This window comes from Nipponia nippon, unplaced genomic scaffold (assembly GCF_047370975.1).
Source record: "Nipponia nippon isolate SJK-2023a ecotype South Korea unplaced genomic scaffold, ASM4737097v1 scaffold_4, whole genome shotgun sequence".
NCBI classification, from domain to species: Eukaryota; Metazoa; Chordata; class Aves; order Pelecaniformes; family Threskiornithidae; genus Nipponia; species Nipponia nippon.
Window position 1 is genome coordinate 7,751,011 of NW_028262358.1, and position 17,564 is coordinate 7,768,574.

Sequence of the window (17,564 nt, forward strand, 5' to 3'; positions counted from 1 at the left end):
CTCTGCTCCGCCCCCCGCGGAGGAGGCGGGGCGGGCGGCAAGACCGGAGCGGGGCGGGGGGGGGCACCGAGCGAGGCGCCGCCGCCACCGCCGCGCAGAGCGGCCAATGTCGCACCCAAGCACCCACCACGCCCGCCCGTCCCGGCGGCCCCCGTAACACCCCCCCCCCTACACACACAACCCAGCGCTGCCGCCCGCCCCACCGCCGCGCTCAGGCTCCTCCTGGCCGGTGCGTCCGTCGGGCCCGGTCCGGTGGCGGCGGCGGCGGCGGCGGCAGCGGCGGCGGACGGAGGAGGGGGCTGCTGAGCGGCGTTTGCCGGAGCCAACGGGCGGCGGGGAGAGGGGCGGGCGCTGCGGGGGTGTCGGGTTAGAGCGAGGCGTGACCCAGCTGACGGGCGCCGTGCGGAGCCGTGCGGCGGGCGCGGAGCCGAAGCCGGCGGGGAGCGGCAGCGGGAGCAGCAGCAGCAGCAGACGACAAGCGGCGCACGGCGTCGGTAGCGGTCGGCTCTGGCGCGGCGTCTCGTCCACCCCCTCGTGAGCCTGGGGAACCTGCAGCTCAAAGCCGCCGCCAGCCACACCACCATGTACCCCGGCAACAAGCGGAAAAAGGTCTGGCGGGAGGAGAAAGGTATTACCGCCCTTCCCGACGCCCGGTACCGGGCCCGGGCCCGCTTCTCCCGCCTTTACCTCACGCCAACCCATGAGGGGAGCTGGGGGGGGTCCCGTTCCCTCAGAGCCGCCGCCGCCCCGCCGGGGGGTGCCCGGCCGCGCTTCCCGCCGCCCGGGGCTGAGGTGACGGGGTGGGGGAGGGGGGCGCTCCGTGCTCCCCGCTGTTGCCCTCGGGGTCTCCCACTTGAAACACCCCCAAATCCCGCACACACACACACCCCCCCCCCCCCGGGGCTACCGAGAGGCGGGGGGGGACCCCGGGTGTGCGGGATTTGGGGGTGTTTCCCCCCACCTCGGTTATCGCTGACTGACTTTGCCCGTGAGGAGAGGGGCCCTGGGGCTGAGGGGGGCGGGAGGGGAACAACCCCTCTCCTGAGGGCTTCCCGCCCCCGAGTCACCTTGTGGAAGTATTTCAGGCCGAAAAGTTAGGCACATGCCGTCGAAACGTATCTTTTCTTTATTTTAATGCCTGTGTTTTCCAGGAAAATTATGGTTTATTGGTATCGCTGGTGTAATGCACCTGAGTTTAGCTTCTAGTGTTGGCCAGCTGGGGTGAAATGTTTGGGTTATGGGGGCTTTCAAAGCACACACCACACCACACCCCCCCCCCCAAATAAGAAATATTTCCTCCTTTTTTTAATTTTTAAAATTTTTTTTAGGACTCCCCACCCTGTGTAGTTTAGGTTTGAAACACCCCCAGTGTCAAACTCCAGAGCATGAAAACCGTGGGACAAGCATTTCACGCAGACTTTGCCATTTTGATACTTTTATGTTGATCACATGGAGAGGAATGTAAATATTAAGAGAAATTCACACAGTGGAGGTATAATATTTACATCGCCTAGGAGCCTTCTTGCCTGGTGTGTTTACAAATAATCTGGAAATATACAAGGAGGGGAGGAAGAAAAACAAAAACACACCAGCCGGTCATATTTTAAGTTTTCTTTCTTGTCTTCCATTACCTCTATGACTGCGTGTGTTTTTCAAGCCAGGAAGGCAGAAGACTAGTTCGAAGGATAGGATTCATCCTTTTTGTTAGTGGCAGAAATCAAGTGCTCGTTTCTAAGCAAAAAAATGTTAAAACACAACTAAATTGATCTCTCTGTAGGTTAGCTGCTCCTGTCAAACTCTTCTCAAAGGAAGTGAGTTTTCTTGCATACTCTTTTCCTTCAAAACTGTCTTACAAAGCATGTTTCTGTAGTCAAGGTGAGGCAACAAATTTCTACCAGACATCTAAGTTTCTGTTTTTGACAGAGAAGATACAGTTAAATCTTCTCAGGCATTGCTTACATGGGGTCGACTATAACTGACTTTTCCCTGTACAAATTCTTAATGCTGTATGTTAACTTCAAAAAATGCTGTGTTTGTGCTGGGGGCAGATGGGGAAAGGTTTTTGGTAGGCTCTGGTGAGTGTTCCCGTTACTCCCACTTGTCTCTTCCAGCTCCTCTGCTGTCAGTGCAAATTCATAGCCTGCCCTGTGAACTCAAACCCTCGGTAAGGAGGGTCCAGTGGAGGGGCTTGGAAACCCGAGATGCAGGCATCCTTTCGTTGTCTTAGTCAGCTGTGAGGATGGTGGCCTCCATCAGTATGGTGATGTTGCTGAATGCAAACCAGAGCTGCTGGTGAGATTTTCCTATCCAGGGAAGCATCTTTGTGAGTGCTAGCTGGCCAGAACTCGGTGTCTCTTTGCCTAGTGAGAATGAACAGCATTTGCCAGTCTTTTGCTTCAGTAACTGCTTTCCACCACCATGCTGACGGTGCTGGCCCTGGGTATTTTGAGTGAGGAGGGCAGAAAAAACTTCTGCATTTATTGTTGGCATTGCTCTTCAGCTTGTAGCCCTGTGTGACTGTTTTTACCGAGTACCTTCTTTACTAGAGAGGAAAATGATAGAAGCCCAACTTCTTTCCTTCCTACCCAGATTGTACTTTTGAAATTAACTCTTTTGTTCGGTCTGCATTTGCCTTTCCCAGGTACCCCCACCCCCCTGTAAAGCTGGCTGTGCTCACAGGTTCTGCTCTTCCCACAAAGCTCTGAGTGCAACCGTTCTCAGCCTTTTATATTCTGAAGACCTTTCTTTTTAAAAAGAGAAAGCACTGATTGCTAAATATCGAGTTCAAACCCACTGATAATACGCTGGCTTTTCTTAATTACTTTCTTGGTAATTAAGGGTTGGTCTACGTTCTCCCAGGGTGGATCTTGCTTGAGGACAGCTGAAAGAGAGTAGGAGCAGGACTGGAGTTGATTTCAGAGGCTTAGACACAGGACTGGTCTGCCTGCAAACTTTCAAAGGCACTTCATAAAGCAGAAAACTGTACTTGCAGCTAAGGCTGTTGGAAGCATCTTCCAGGAGGTTTCTGTATAATTAAGACTCAGTTTAAATTCTCACTGCTGACTCACAAGAACAAAGTTTAATAAAACTTTACTATAGAGAGGAACTTGTGTTTTGAAGGCACAGAACTGCCTCCGCTGCCCCTTCAGCAAAAGGCAGTCACAATTTCTCTGCTTGTCAGTGCCCCAAACCTAACATGCAGAAAGGCACGCTCTCTCGGGTTTGCCTTTCTGTAGTACTTCTAACGTGCACATTAAATACTTGGTGTTTTGTATGCTTGGAGATCAAGTAGTGGAGTTAAGTGCCTATCTGTTATGCATAATGGCGATCCTCATCACATCAGCTTTACTTTTGCATTTGTAAATATCTAGTTAAGATACCAAGCCTGAATAATGGGAGAGAAATGTCTTTCTCAACTGAAGAAATGGGCAATATTGTCAAAAATATCAAAATAAACTTAATTTGATAAGGGAGTCTGTGCTCAAAACCTGCCTTTGGTTATTGGACTGTGCTGATTGCAGCCTGAATAATAAGGAAACTTTATTTTGAAAAAAAAACCAAAAAAAAACAACCAAAAAAAACAAACCCGCAAAATCCTGTGACAGTGATTTTCTTTCTGATTTTCTTTCTTCCTTTTTTTTTTAAGGTTTGATCTGAGGAGCAGTTTCCATGTTCAACTTGCTCACTGCTCCTTCAACTTGAGATGAAAATATTCTTTTCATGTCCATCTAGTCCTTTATGCCAAAGGCAAATAATATGGGTCTAGCCCTTCCCTCCACCCCTAAAAACTCTTGAATCATCAACGAGCATTTATTACTGATTAATGTGCCAAGAAAAACTATTAGTATGGTAATAGTAGTACAGTGCCACTGGTAAAAACAGACCCAGGAACTTGATTAGCCTATGGGCATCCTGATATGCTCGACGGTTTGTTTTCCACCCCTCACTTTTGGAAGGGGAAAAGCTCTGCATCTTGTGCTGAACTAATACTAAGCATTGATGAGGTGGGGAGGGAGAAGAGGACGTGACTGCAAAAATCGTTCACAGGGCCTTGCTGAAGCGCCAGGTTTGTTTGCAGTGTTGGGTCGTTGGGGTGTTTTTTTTCTTATCTTTGAACTTAGTCCATTTATAGCAAAGTCTGAGGAAGAGTGAAGTTGGCAGTAGCCGTCACAGTTGTACAATCTTTGAGACTTTACTTTTCATTAAATGTCTGAAAAAAGACATGGTGACTTTCTCAGGAGAAAACAACCATCCATATGTGTTTTAGTGTGGTAACCAAGTGTGTCATATTAATGCTCAAATAAAAATCTCTAAAGCTTAACCCGTGCCGCTCGTTTTAAACCCAGGTTCTGTTTTGCAGCACTTTAAATCCAGCAGATGCAGTTCATGCTGGTCCTGGTCTGCTTTTTAGAAACATGTTTCGCCCGTGGATGGCAGAGGGTTTTCCTAGCATTTGGGATTATGTTCAATCAAAGTCTGTGAAACTTACACACTTGTATTACTTACTCTTGGGTATCTAACAGATGTCCTAGTATTTTCTACAGCTACTCGTTTTTGGCCCAAAATGGGATTAAATGCCACTGGATGTGTCTAAAGCAAATGACAGCGGGTTTCTCATGCTGAAAATCACATTGTTTGCAGAACAAAAAAACCGAACCAAACAAAAATGCCTTTCTTATCACCCCAGCCATCTAGATAGTGACGTAACGTTTGCTTTAGCTGTAGTTTATTTTGTAATGTACTAGCACTTTGTTAATTTTGTGCCATGCTCCTGCCTTTACATGCTGGCATTGGTCAAGTCGTTACAGTAAAAATGTTTCAGTTTTGATCTACCTAACTTTTTTTTTTTAAAGTTCTAGTTTACGAATGCAGAACCTAAGGAATAGACTTTAATACTTGAAAACTTCCTATAAAGCAACAATTCCATACTTAATAAAGTTGCTGTTAGTTCTCTGATCCTTGAATTCAAGTGGCAGGAAGATGAGGCACAGTAGCGATGCGGGGAGGAAGTCTGGACAGCTGAAAGTGCGGTGAAGAGGCGTTTCTTTTTGCTGAACTGGGATATCCAGAAATAGGCACATGCAGTTGTTTAGATGCACCGTGTTTAGCTCCTATTGCTTGTAACTCATTGAATCACCCATGCTTGGTTCTCTTAAATGGGATTTAATTGCATCAAGGACACTGAATTGGTCACTACTTGGCTGGTGTGCAAGAATATATGAAAGCTTGCAAAAATCTTTTTATTTCTCTTTCCCCTAAACAGAGCGTTTGCTGAAGATGACCTTGGAAGAAAGACGCAAAGAGTACTTAAGGGATTATGTTGCATTGAAAAATATTCCAACATGGATGGAAGACTTAAAAAGTAAGAGCGAAAGTGATGGTAAGTAAAATGTGAATCTTTTTAAAGATAGACCGTTCTGTGTTCTCAGTCTGAAGTTACTTTTAGGAGGGCCAAGACGTAGAACCCATGTTGTTACTAACAGTGGCAGCCGAACGTGGGGATGAAAGCACTTTGGGGGTGGGGGGGGAACCCCAACAAAATTTCTTAAAGCCTCATTGGTGTCCACTAATTCTGCAGGTATGCCCAGACAGAGTCATAATAACACCAATACCCTTAAGTGTGTAAAATAGCTGTTCTCTGCGTGAGTCTTTCCTTTCAGATACTCCAACAGTCAGCCATACCTAATGAACTTTGTCTTTGAAACTTAGTGGGCGTAATGGTATGGGGAATCTGGGCAAAATAGTTTTGTTCTTGTAGGTGGCTGAAAGGTAGAGGGAATTTGTGCAAGTTGTGTGGTTTTCTGAAAATCCAGAAATGGGAGAAGATTGGATTTGAAGCCTCTCTTAAAAACAGCATTTCTTACGTGGGGTCCTGCCTACTTTCTTGGGCTAAGGAACATCAACCTGGCCTGGATAAACTCCCTTTCTCTTAGCCCGTGCAGTGTTATCAGGGTTATGATCACCAGTAGAGTTGTCTGAACACTTGCAGTGAAGGCTGACCAAAAATGAGAATTTGATTCACTTACGTAAAGAATTCTGTACGTAATTGTGGAACAATGCCTCATTCTTTGTCTAGTTCTCTTTCATCCACACAGTGTGTGGAAGAAGAGGGACTCTTGCTGAGCTGGTTTCCTCCTCCTTTTTTTCTGTCTATATCTTCTTATCCTGCTTGGCTAAAGCTTGTGTTTTTTGGAGGGGGATCTAACTGTGAGACCTAAAGTATTTCCTGCTTCTGCAGGTATAGGACTAGTTTCCTGACACTTTTTTTATCATTAAGGAAAAATACTGGCCCGTGTGAACAGGTGTGTAGAATAATCTTGTGGCTGCAGGTGAACATGGTCTTTATGACAGTACTCCAGGTGAGATGAGGCCTGGAACTAATCAGCTGTTTTTAATGAAATGGGAAAGCTGTAACTCTTTTACAATCTGGAGGAGCTGACAGATTCGCAGGTGCCATTGTCATAAACAACTGATACTATCGTCTACTCCTAAAAGCATTTTTAATGACTTTGAAGTGAAAAATATGTCAGAGGTTTGAGCTCTTCAATGCTGATGAGTAGTTGTATTACAACAGTATCCGCGGACCTCTTTCTCCTGTTAGAGTAGGTCTTTTGTATCTTGCAACATCAAGAAGCCTGTCCATCTAGAAAACAAAGGTTGCATAAAAATAAAAAAGATTACCTGATTTCTCCAAAGTTCATTTTGGAGGCCTGCAGTACATGGGGATATGCAGTATATTGTGCGGTTTAACTGGGAGACTCTTTTATCTGTTCTAGCCTAAACTATGTTTTTATTCTAACTACTCTCAGATTCTGTGTAATGTGCTAAAATTCACAGATCTTTTATGACTTGCGCTGCTGAACGTGACAAGGTGTAGATTTACGTTGTGATTGCTGTTACACTTCACATACGCAAAACGGCAGTGTCTAATATGTGGGTATTGAATCATGGCAGCGGTGAATTTATTTTCCTGTAGCTGCTCTTGCATTCTTTCTGTTAGTACTCAGTACACTGCAAAAAAATGCTGGAAGGCAGAAGTTGTGCTGAAACACTTCTCTGCTACTTGAAGCTTTTATTCTATTGTACGTTCAGTAGAAAATATCCATGGTCACTTGTTTTCTTTGATGTATTTGTTGTAAATAAGCCATGCGTAATAGTGAACTTCTAGAAGGCTGGCCTGCTGAAATGCTTCCACATTTCAACTGATCAGCGCAATTAAAAGAAATGCGTATATAAATGTGACTGTTATGCATCTGTTTCAAACTTTATTTCCCTTAAATGTTGATCCCACTCTGAAGGTATCACGAGTGTGCCAGAACTGTCTTTCTGAGCTGAAATACCAAAAAATTAGAGTTTAAGTCTTCTTGCTGATGAGAACTTCTACTCTGTATACTGGGACAACCTAAATGAGTCTCTGGAGGGAGCAAGTGAAGCCCCAGGTATGACAAAATCGGTGATGACTTGACAATGCCATGCCCAAATTCTGATATTTTCTTCAAGTGAAAGGCCACTTCTTGCAGTGACAAACTCAAGAGATCGGAAGGGAGGGCGGGGGAAGTAATCATCTGTACGCTTGACAAACCAAAACAGCAACTGATGGGGAATGTGGAAAAAGTTCTTTACCACTTACTTCCAACACTGTATACCGTGAAAAAATGACAGATTGATTAGTAAAGTGTGGAGTGGCTGTTCAGGAAGAGTGATGAGGAGAAATCAAGAAAGGAACCAAGAACAAATAAAGTGAAACAGGTGCAATCAATCAGCTGCTGGAGTAAGAAGCTGTAGGAGAAGGGGGAGAGCATCTGGGCCAGCAACAGTCCCCGCAGGTACGCAACTGGAAATTAAGGGTGTTCAGTACTGCACAAATTTTTGTACTGACTCTTACGAAAAATTGCTTGAACAATACAAAAGCTTTATGGTACCCATTTTTTAAATGCGAATGACTCGCGGGAGGGTGTTAAGAGATTCCAGTTAGGCACACTTTTGTTATATTGAAGTTTAACAGAAGATTATTGAAAAGTCTCTGTGCGGAACTGCTGAAACTGAAAGGACTTAAAAGGTTCATGTTGGGAAGGAACCAACCTGACCGTCATGATACCTTTGCATGCTCTTTATTGACAAGTTTGGAGACCATACCTTAATTTGTGGAGGAAGGTGTTTCTTCCCCACTCCTCCTCCTCCACCCTTTGGTATGAAGTTGTGTTCAGAACTAAATTCTGAAGAAGACCAGGAAAGCTTGGAATAAGTTGGTATTAATGTAAATTTTTGGCAAGGCTGGAAGTCTTTATAACAGAGGGATGTGTAACAACGTAAAGGCTTCTTAAGGAGTGAAGTTAGGGAGTTCTGAATGGCAGCTGACAAGGGCTTTGTCTTTTTTTATAGCAGCAAAGGTGTTTGAAAACATTTGGAAGTCGAAAGCAGTTGTCTATAGCATTTGTCTCTGTTTTGCTCTTCTGTGATTGAAACAAAAACCTGCGACTTTTGCAGGTCTCCTTACATGGACATGACTAGCCATGAGAAATTAAGCTGGCATGTGTTTTGGCATGGAATTTGGTCAGTATTTCTGATACTTTTTAATTTTTTGAGGGGGGTGCAATATGGAATGCAGGGACTAAGCCTGGTGCCCGCCGCTCTGAACTGCGGCAAGCAAGCTGTCGTGGGCACCTGCGTTTCCAGAAGGACCACATTGTCAGCACCCCTGGGTTTTGGCATACAACTTGCCAGGCTGTGTAAGTGGACCTCAGAGATCAAGTATCATAACATTGTTCATTTCCCTTCCACTGCTGCTGTTGACAAGTGGTCCTCTTTAATGTTGGAGGGGATGGTAGGAAAGGGAAAAAATTCTTGTTCTCGAAGTAGTTCTGTAAATGTAAGAGCTTTCTTTGTTTTAACTGCATTTATTAAGGAAATGAGGAACTGTCCACTTTGGAAATGAAGAATAATCCTGTCATACAGGGCTGGATAGTACCTATAGACTGTAATCCATCGTTCCTCACGCTTCTTACCCTTCAAATATACCAAAGGAAGACACATCTCACCTGTTCTGTTACATACCTTGAAGTAGCATTCCCTCCTGACAAGGTGCACATAATGGACTTGTTTTGTGAAGCTCTGGAATTTGTATACTTTTATTTCAATGCTATTTATTATATACTACTTTATGCTAGGCACTCATCCTGTACAGCAATGGTACTTATGTTTTGTGATGCTTGGTGGATAAAATACCACTATGTAGACGAATAACTAGAGTGTTTTTTGAAGTTAAATATGTACATTGGCTTTTTCTTGGGTAAACAGCTATTCCCGAAGATGTCTTTAGTGCAGAATGTGAGAAACGACTTCAGAAAACTTTCTTGAAAGCTTTTTGAAAAATCAGGATCGCGAGAATTCTGTTGTCATTGAGTTTTGTCTGTCACTGGTAGAAAAATGTTTTGTTGCATTAATGGGATAATTCAGAAAATGGAATAGATTATATAGTTTAACTCGAGGCAGCTGACAGTCCTGCTGACTCTCACTGTCTGGGATTCATTGGTATAGCAGCAGTGCCAAGAAAAAGGCAAATTCAGGTGCTGGTTTAAAGATCTTTGCTAATGTTTAGAACTGCTTTTGATTGGATGCAGTTAAAATGGAAGGACATAGCAACTGTTGAGTGTATTTATTTTTATTTAAGATTAAATGACATGAAAGGTCTGCAGTCCTTTTTTTAAGCAAGTCTTGAAGTATGTTTAGATGTTTTGGCAGCCTCTGGGTTTTCTTAATCTGCTGTATTTTTAGAAAATGATATGGTTCAAACTGTATTCAAATTAATCTACTTTAACACTGAGGGTTTTATGTATAATAGTAAATTGGGATTTAATAAAAGCGTCTTTGTACTATGAATCTGTAGCTTTCTAAATAGTCACAGTGAGTTGACACAAGATTATAGAGACAAAGCATCTAGATGAGCCACTCAAAATGCTTCATGCTGAAAAGAAAATGTGTGGTAGTACTAAGCTACCTTGACCAGCATTTCTTGAGATGGTTAACTAAGCACAAGTAATATCAGCTTCTTCAGAGCATCTCCATGTGGCGCTGTTTCAGGGAACCAGGAATCAAGGTGATGATCATCAAACAGCCTTTGGAAAGTAATGCCACTACTGAGCTGCAGCGAAATTCAGCCAGACGTCTACAAGTGAGAAATAGCATCTCTCTAAACCACTCATTATTTTCAGTGAGTTACACAGAAAAAGAAATTATGTTCTACTAGAACATAAAGATTGTCAAAAGTTGCCCGACAAGCAATGAGTTCTGTCTGTAATAGCTACATGAAATCAGTACGCTTCAAGACCATCCCCTTCCCCCCCCCCCCCCCCCCAAGTCCATCAGCTTTCATTGTCTTTTTTCTTATGGTGACTTTAACAACCGTCTTTTAGAACAGATTTCTAGCTGAGTGACAAGGATGAAAGTAAATCGACACGTCTTAGCTCAGTGTGATGCTTGCTATCTGTCAGTCAATGAAAATGGTGCTTTTGCTACTGAAACTCTTTAGTTATGTTCACAGTACAGCAGTTTTTTCAGCCAAATTCGCACAGAAAACCACAATAACTTGTGGGCCACAGTTCAGGATCTCCTGCTATTAGCTGCGCCCTTGAATGCGAGTTCCAGCTTTGCTTGAACTCAGTGCTGTATTTAGTTTTGTCCTTACTTTTCGTACGTTGGTGTGCTGCTCTGTTACTCATGCTAAACATTTTATCATAAGGTCTCTTGACAACTCGTATGTTTAAGGTTAGAAAGCTGTGTCATTTAGATGCGTGTGGAGGTCACTGCTTATTAGTTGCTGTGTATAATAGCTGGGGGAGCTCCAACTAAAAGACTAACATCTGTGGCTTCTATGAATTGTGTGAAGATCATGGTAATGAAGTATTTTGAATACTTAGGAAATGACGTGCTTTTTGTGGAAGTGGCTGTAAATCTGTTTGCTCATTTCTGTTGTCTGTCCGTGTTATGCATATATTAAGGAAGGAGCAAAGGAATTGGAGTGGCAACAACAGTAAACCATGCTTGCAGCTTATTAGTCTGTTCTAAAGGTGTCCGGGAGTCCGTGTGCCCATGGCGTAACGCGGGGTGACTTTAAGGCTGAGGCTCAAAGGCTGCTGGAGCAACAGGGAGTAACCGGAGCCCTGTGCGCTCAGCCTCTCCCAGGCTCTTGGCTGCCCTTTGGGGATCTGTCCTGAGCAGATGCAAAGCTGCAGAGTGGTACAAATCTGACCATGTGAGCTCCTGACCTCACACACCTTTCTGTCTTCCTAAACGTACACCTCAGCTCTTCTTTTCCAAAGATAGCCTTGCACAGCACAGAGATGGGAAGAACTCTGCAGGTGCGAGCTTACTTGAGTGTAAACCGAGAAATAACCTGGGGGTGGGATTTGGTTTGTTTTTAGAGGCAAATATTCCTATCTAGTTAGCGATATCCCTGATACAAGTGGATAAAGCAGTGTGTTTAGTACGGTGGGGGAAAAAAACTACAGTAAATAAAAAGAACCAATATGTAGTCAATTGACCTTGTAATTCCCTGGTGAGCTGTATGCATATAACCTTTATAGGATGGATTAGCTGTCAAAGAAACGATGCTTGTGTTACAGTTTTCTTTAAAGTGGTTTTGGGGAAAAAAGGAAAAATCTTGCTTTCAGCAAGTGTGAGATGATTATTAAAAAGCAAAAAATCAGCTCTGTTTATATAGATGAAGAACACATAATCCAGTGTGGCTAATCCTCTCTCTAAGAATGTAAATCACTTGTCTTTGATGCAATTAAGATGATGACTTCTTTTTAAGCTGCTGTTCCATGATTTTTTTTTTTTTGAACAAGTTAACTTCCACATAGCTTTAAGTGTGTACCGGTCCTTGATGGAGTTATTGTTTTGTGGCCCTTCTGCACACAGCTGAGAGAACCCTCTTAACTCCAGTGGCAGCCACCTCCTTGAGGGGCCAGAGTTACCGTAGGAAAGGATGCTGCTCTCAACAATAAATTAGTATCCTTATTGAAGCTCCGCAAGCTCTCAACTTGTTTTAGAGAGTAATAGTAGATGGAGATGCAAAGGGAGGTTAAGCATGTCTTTGCCAGAAAGAATATTTCTAATGTGTAAGTGCTGGTGACACGAGTCTTGACCAGATTAATAACTCCTAAGCTTCTGTCCCATGCAATATGAGAAAAAAATCTTTTTTTTTTTTTTTTGTAGCTACTGAACATGGCTGTGCACTGAAATTTTGTATGGAGGTCCGTAAGGAAGTACTAACCAGAGTTAGAAAGTCCAAATGATGCAGCGTGCTGTCAGCTGGTAGGCTCGTTCAGAGTGTGAGGAAGGATGGCTTTAACAGCAGTGATGCTATAAGTCGGTATGTGCTGTTCTTCAGAAACTGCTGAGAAAGTGTCGGGCTTCTCAAGTTCCAGCCTGGAGTTTTTCAGTGGCTGACTTGTCTCATGTTCAAGACTACTAAGGGAAAGAAGAACAGTAACTTCGTGAGTGAGATGGTTTAATATATGCAGGGGGGAAAAGTAATAGGTTATACACGTTGGTTTCCAGTGATTTGTGTTTGTGTATATGTCTGTCTTTTCTCCTTTGATTATTATTTTTTTTCCCCTCTCTCCTTTTTTGTGTATAAAGGATGAGATCCTTTTGAGCATGGGGGATTGCAACATCAAATCCCCAAATTAATTTCTTGCTTTACAAAGACAATTTCAGTAAGTCATCTAGTTTTGCTCAGCATGGTTGCTTGGCTAAAGCCATAATCTATAACTTATGATGGATTGTGGCGTATGTCCTCACAGTCTTTTGCAGACAGATGTGAGCCAGTGTGCCAGCCTGACTAGAAGCCATGTGTCTGTGATTAGGTTGAGGCCAAGATCAAGCTGTTAAGTTGTACCTTTGTCATGGCTTACTAGTGTAGACTTGATGCTATGTCAACTGGTTGTGTGACTTTTGGACATCTTCAGGTGTCAGTGGAAAAAGCTGATGTCCTCCTGCAGAAGACTGGGAGTCTCTTTTGATTAGACAGTAGGAGACTGGTATGGCTTGTCTTAATTGATTGTAGCTTAGATGTGACAGATATTTGTGAAGGTACTGAACTATTGCTTCCACTAGGATTTGCTGCCTGGGGCTAGTAATAATTAGTGATCACACAGGGTAGGCCTGTCAACTGCTGCTCTCTGGATGTGGGAGGCTTGCATCAAGTCTGAAAATTAACCGCCACATAGGATACTGGTTTAAGTCCCCTGAGAAGGCAGGGGGATCACTGATACAGTTTAAGCTCACTGAGCTCTCTGTTTGGATCGTATTGACCCATGTTCATGCATAGCTGCATTTGCTTCATGCACAATTAAACACTTGATTACATGTGTGTTAAAAACCCAATCAGTGGAAACCAGATAAGCTTGGTTTCTGTTTTTTGGTTCGGTAGAGCCGAACTGCTCACCGTGTAGAAATGTCTCTAACAAACCAGCTGATGTCCGAATAAGTTGTTGTAGTACTTCGTATGTGAAGTGATATGTGGCTTTCTCTGTGAGAGGGCATCTAGCTGACGTGCGATTGGAAAATCCAGTTGACACAGAATTCCTCAGCCCTGTAGGAAGTGCTGCATACAGACGTGTTTGTTAGGATGCACAGAAAATGCTCCTCTATGCTAGAGAGAAGTCTTAACAATCCAGTTTATATTTAAACTTCTATTTTTGCGCAGCTTTAAAAACCACTGAAATTACAATTTTATGTGTAGCTCTATTTCACTAAGAAACACTTCTTATTTAAATGGAGAGGGACAGGGAAGCATGTTTGTGCACAGAAAAGGTACTGAGACTTGCAGCTGTTGCCTGTTGACTTAGTATGTTTGCAGAAGTGTGTGTCACAAGAGCCTTTACCAAAGTTCCTAGCTGTTTTTTTTTTTTGTGGGCAGGATGCTATACAATGCACATCTTGCAAAATTAAACTCTCAGCTTTGTGCTGGTATAGCCAATACATTTATTTCTGAAAGCAGAAGTAGTTCTCTGCGTACACCTTTGCGGTAGTAGCCTCTCTAGGTGTTCATGATCAAACACTGAGTTAGAAAAGACTGCTCTATAGTTTCCCAAGAGGATCCTGTCCAAAAGACTCAGTCCATCTATAATGCAGATATGAAGAAAGTGTAGAACTGGTTGTGCATCTGTCTTGCTTTAAAATGTTTACCTGCCTTATCCTGCCCTTTGCTTTTTCACGGAGGCTTGATTATGCAAATATGAGCCTTTTTGATTGTCTCTCTGGTACTGATGGTTAGTCTGTAAAGGTGTTATTTTTCATTTGCTGAACAAATATGATTTGTAGTTGAAATTCAGCCTGCATTGGTTTTATTCCTGTATGCTTAATGTCATCTTTTCTGTATGAATAAGGTATTCTTTAAGAGACACTGCTCTCATACAAACATACTGTGTGTTGCAGTGCTGTCCTTTTGTGGGAATACTTAATGAGTCTACATCAACTGAAAGCAAACCCCAGACTTTATGTAGCTGTCACTGAGAGTATGGATCAGTTATATTTAAAGAAAAAGTAGAGTTCCATTCCCCCACCCTTTCTGCATTGCTACCAGAGTTCTTACACGAGAAGGTTTGTAAGTGTATTGCAAATAACTAAATATAGACAGAATAGGCAGTGCACACCAACTTATGCCTATATTGACTTACAAGCTTTGATGTTTGGTGTGTCTTTTTTTCCAAGTAGACATGCAGAAGATAGAGCTAAATCTTTCTCCTAACTGCTTGTGAGTTTGTATTACTCTGTTTTTCAAGTCCTTAAAGTAAGCAAGTATGACGTGCAACACTAATGTGTCTTGGTAGAGTCCTCTTCAAATATTGAAGATTTTCTTCTATACCTTGCTGTTTGGATTGAAGCCCTGCTGTTCCTTAGGGTAGCAAATGACATGTGGTATCTTGGGGAGTAGGGGAGGGGAAATGCTGCAAGGTAAGTACTACCCACCAAGCCTAATGTCTTAATGCGGAAAGCATTTTTCTTCGGTACGTGTATGAAAACTTACCTACCTGTCCCCTGGTGCTAGAAAACTAAAGTTCCTGCTCCCATCTGGTAAGCAGTTGTCACTAGATCTCATATGGAGAGGTTCTTGAATGACAATGCCAAGAAATATTTGCTGACAGCTTTGCAGAAGTTTTGTAGTTTGCTGGTAGTAACTTTTTATTTCCAAGCTCCACAGTAAGTACTACAAAAGGCTGTCATGCTCAACTAGAGAAGCTGTTGCTTAGCAATGGTGTAGGGAATTCAAAAAGCAGAGAATTTAAGAGTAAAAATTGTCTGACTGCTTAGTAAGCTAATGAATGAAAGCTAATGAATTTGTGGTTTCCCACTATAAACTTATTTTAACTCTGCTTGATGCTGTATGTGCTGTGCACACCTATTAAAAATGTTTTTTCACTTCTTCGTAAATAAAATAGATGCTGCTGAAGATACCTGGTTGCTCATGAAAAGGCATTCTTTTTCCAGCCAGTTTCTAAAGCTGAGTGAAGGAATACTGTGTTGCTGGTAGCGTAAGTCTTGGATGAAGGCTCACAGTTATCCCAGGAGGTACTGGATTGATTTGAACATACTGGGAGTAGATGTATGAATGCTGTGATATTACCAAGACATAACTCTTGCAGTGAAGGTGATCTGCTTTGTCTTTGAAGGAATCTAGCGAAGTAGCATTCACCTGTAGTCTTTTAGCTTTACAGAAAAGTAGCAATGTATTTCTGTGAGGCAGTGAACAGTTGTCTAAAAGAGTGTAATATTTTTTCCTCTCAATCTTTGAACTTTCATTGTTAATTAAAAGTGCTCTGTAGTAGAGGGAGGTTATAAAGTAGGAATTGAGTCAGAGATGGTGCAGTGTAGTTCTTGCCTCCATGTGACCTTGGTTGACCATTTAATGTACTTCAGTACAATGCACCCTGCTGTTCTGGAAGAACGATCTGTGTATCAAAATTCTTGCTGTCCCTCAGATTGAGGTACTGGTAATCAGACTGGGCAAGAGCGTAGTAAATACGCTACCCAATGGCATTTTTATTCCAGTATATAGTGACAAAGTCTTGAATCCCTCTGAAGGCTCACATTAAAAAACCACACCAAACAAGACAGTGATTGAATGAGTTTCTTTAAATACACAAAGCATAGCTCCTTTGGGGTCACAGCTAAACCAGCAGCCATTCCTATGGACCCTAAATCGTGAAGTCTCAAGCCGGCAGAAGCAAGCATAGCAACCGTAGCGGCTGGATGCTGACTCTCCAAGTAAACATGCAAATACCCTAGGGCCTCAGCCTACTTATGTCGTGTCTTTGCTGTCACTGTGCATGCCACTGAAGTGAGAATACTTTGATTTATGAATTGACAATTGCATGTCCCTGCAGACCAGGTTGCACCACAAATAAGAATCAAGAATGTATTCCTTTTTTTTTTTTTTTTTTCTCTCCTTGTTTGTTATTACTGCTTTCTCAGACTTTGGTGTTTGGTACTTTTGCACTCCATACTAAGTCTTCCCTCGTTTTACAAAAACTTCAGAAAAAGGGTGAGCCCCATTCTCTTTCTGTCCTTTGTTCCCAGACTTAAAAGCGTATTTTGCCTCTCAGTTTTGTTTTTGGGGGACACGCAGAGCTGTGTGGGACAGACTGAGGAAAAAGTTGGCACATAACACTGTAAGGACTATGCAAGACCCTTGTAACGCAAGAATAACTGCATTTTGCATGAGCGTTGTGTGGGTTGTTAGGACTGACTGGCTGGCTATTTGTTACCAGTTCTCATGGTACTCCACTCTTCCTCCCTTCAATGTGTAGCATAGGCTTCAATGGCTCCAATTCAATCGTGGCTGAAAAGTAGCTGCTGATAGCCATATCACTACATTTAACTTGGACCAAGCAAGTTACTTCTGGGCTTTTTGCAGTAGCTTTGGAGGGGTGCGTTATAGCACTGTTGAACTCTATTACGGTGTGGTTCATTGGATGTGGGCTTCTCAGTTAACCAGTGGACGTCAAGTGATGCTCAAGTCCTCAGATGGGAATATTTCATACCTCCTGAAAAGCCTTGAGTGGAAGGTACCATGACCTATTGATCTGGAAGATGGGGCAGAGTGCAACCTCTGCAAATTTGTGAGTGGTACAAAACTGGGAAATGTAGTTGATGCACCAGAAGAGCCAGAAAAATCATTAAGGGACTGGAGCATCTCTTCTGCAAGGAGAGGCTGAGAGCTGGGGTTTAGCCTGAAGAAAGGATGCCCCAGATGGGATCCGACCGATATTTATAAACATATGATGGGAGGGTGTGAAGAAGATGGCTCCAGACTCCTCTCAGTGATACACAGTGACATGACAAGAGACAATGGGCACAAGTTGAAAGAGGAAGTTCTTTTTGAGCATAAGAAAACACGTAATTACGGTGAGAGTGGCTGAACACTGGAGCAGGTTGCTCAGAGAGGCGGTGGAGTCTCTGTCTCTGGAGATACTCAAAATCCAACTGGGACAGGGTCCTGGGCAACTTGCTCTGGGGGACCCTACTCTGAGTGGGGAGGTTGGATTTGATGATCTCTA

At 43.1% G+C, this 17,564-nt stretch overlaps 1 protein-coding gene across 3 annotated transcripts in view; it reads left to right on the top strand.

The window, feature by feature from the left end:
• The first annotated feature begins 209 nt into the window (after nucleotides 1–209).
• Nucleotides 210–17,564, top strand: part of MACROD2 (mono-ADP ribosylhydrolase 2) — an 893,688-nt gene continuing 876,333 nt past the window's right edge. Inside the window, exons 1-2 of one of the 3 annotated variants that reach the window (XM_087774714.1) lie at nucleotides 210–628; nucleotides 5,264–5,362. In XM_087774714.1, coding sequence (XP_087630840.1) covers nucleotides 583–628; nucleotides 5,264–5,362 — 145 coding nt within the window. In that variant the 5' untranslated portion in view covers nucleotides 210–582. Of the gene's footprint in view, nucleotides 629–5,263; nucleotides 5,381–17,564 lie in introns of all 3 variants that reach the window. The other 2 variants (XM_087774715.1, XM_087774713.1) reach the window with 2 other exon arrangements.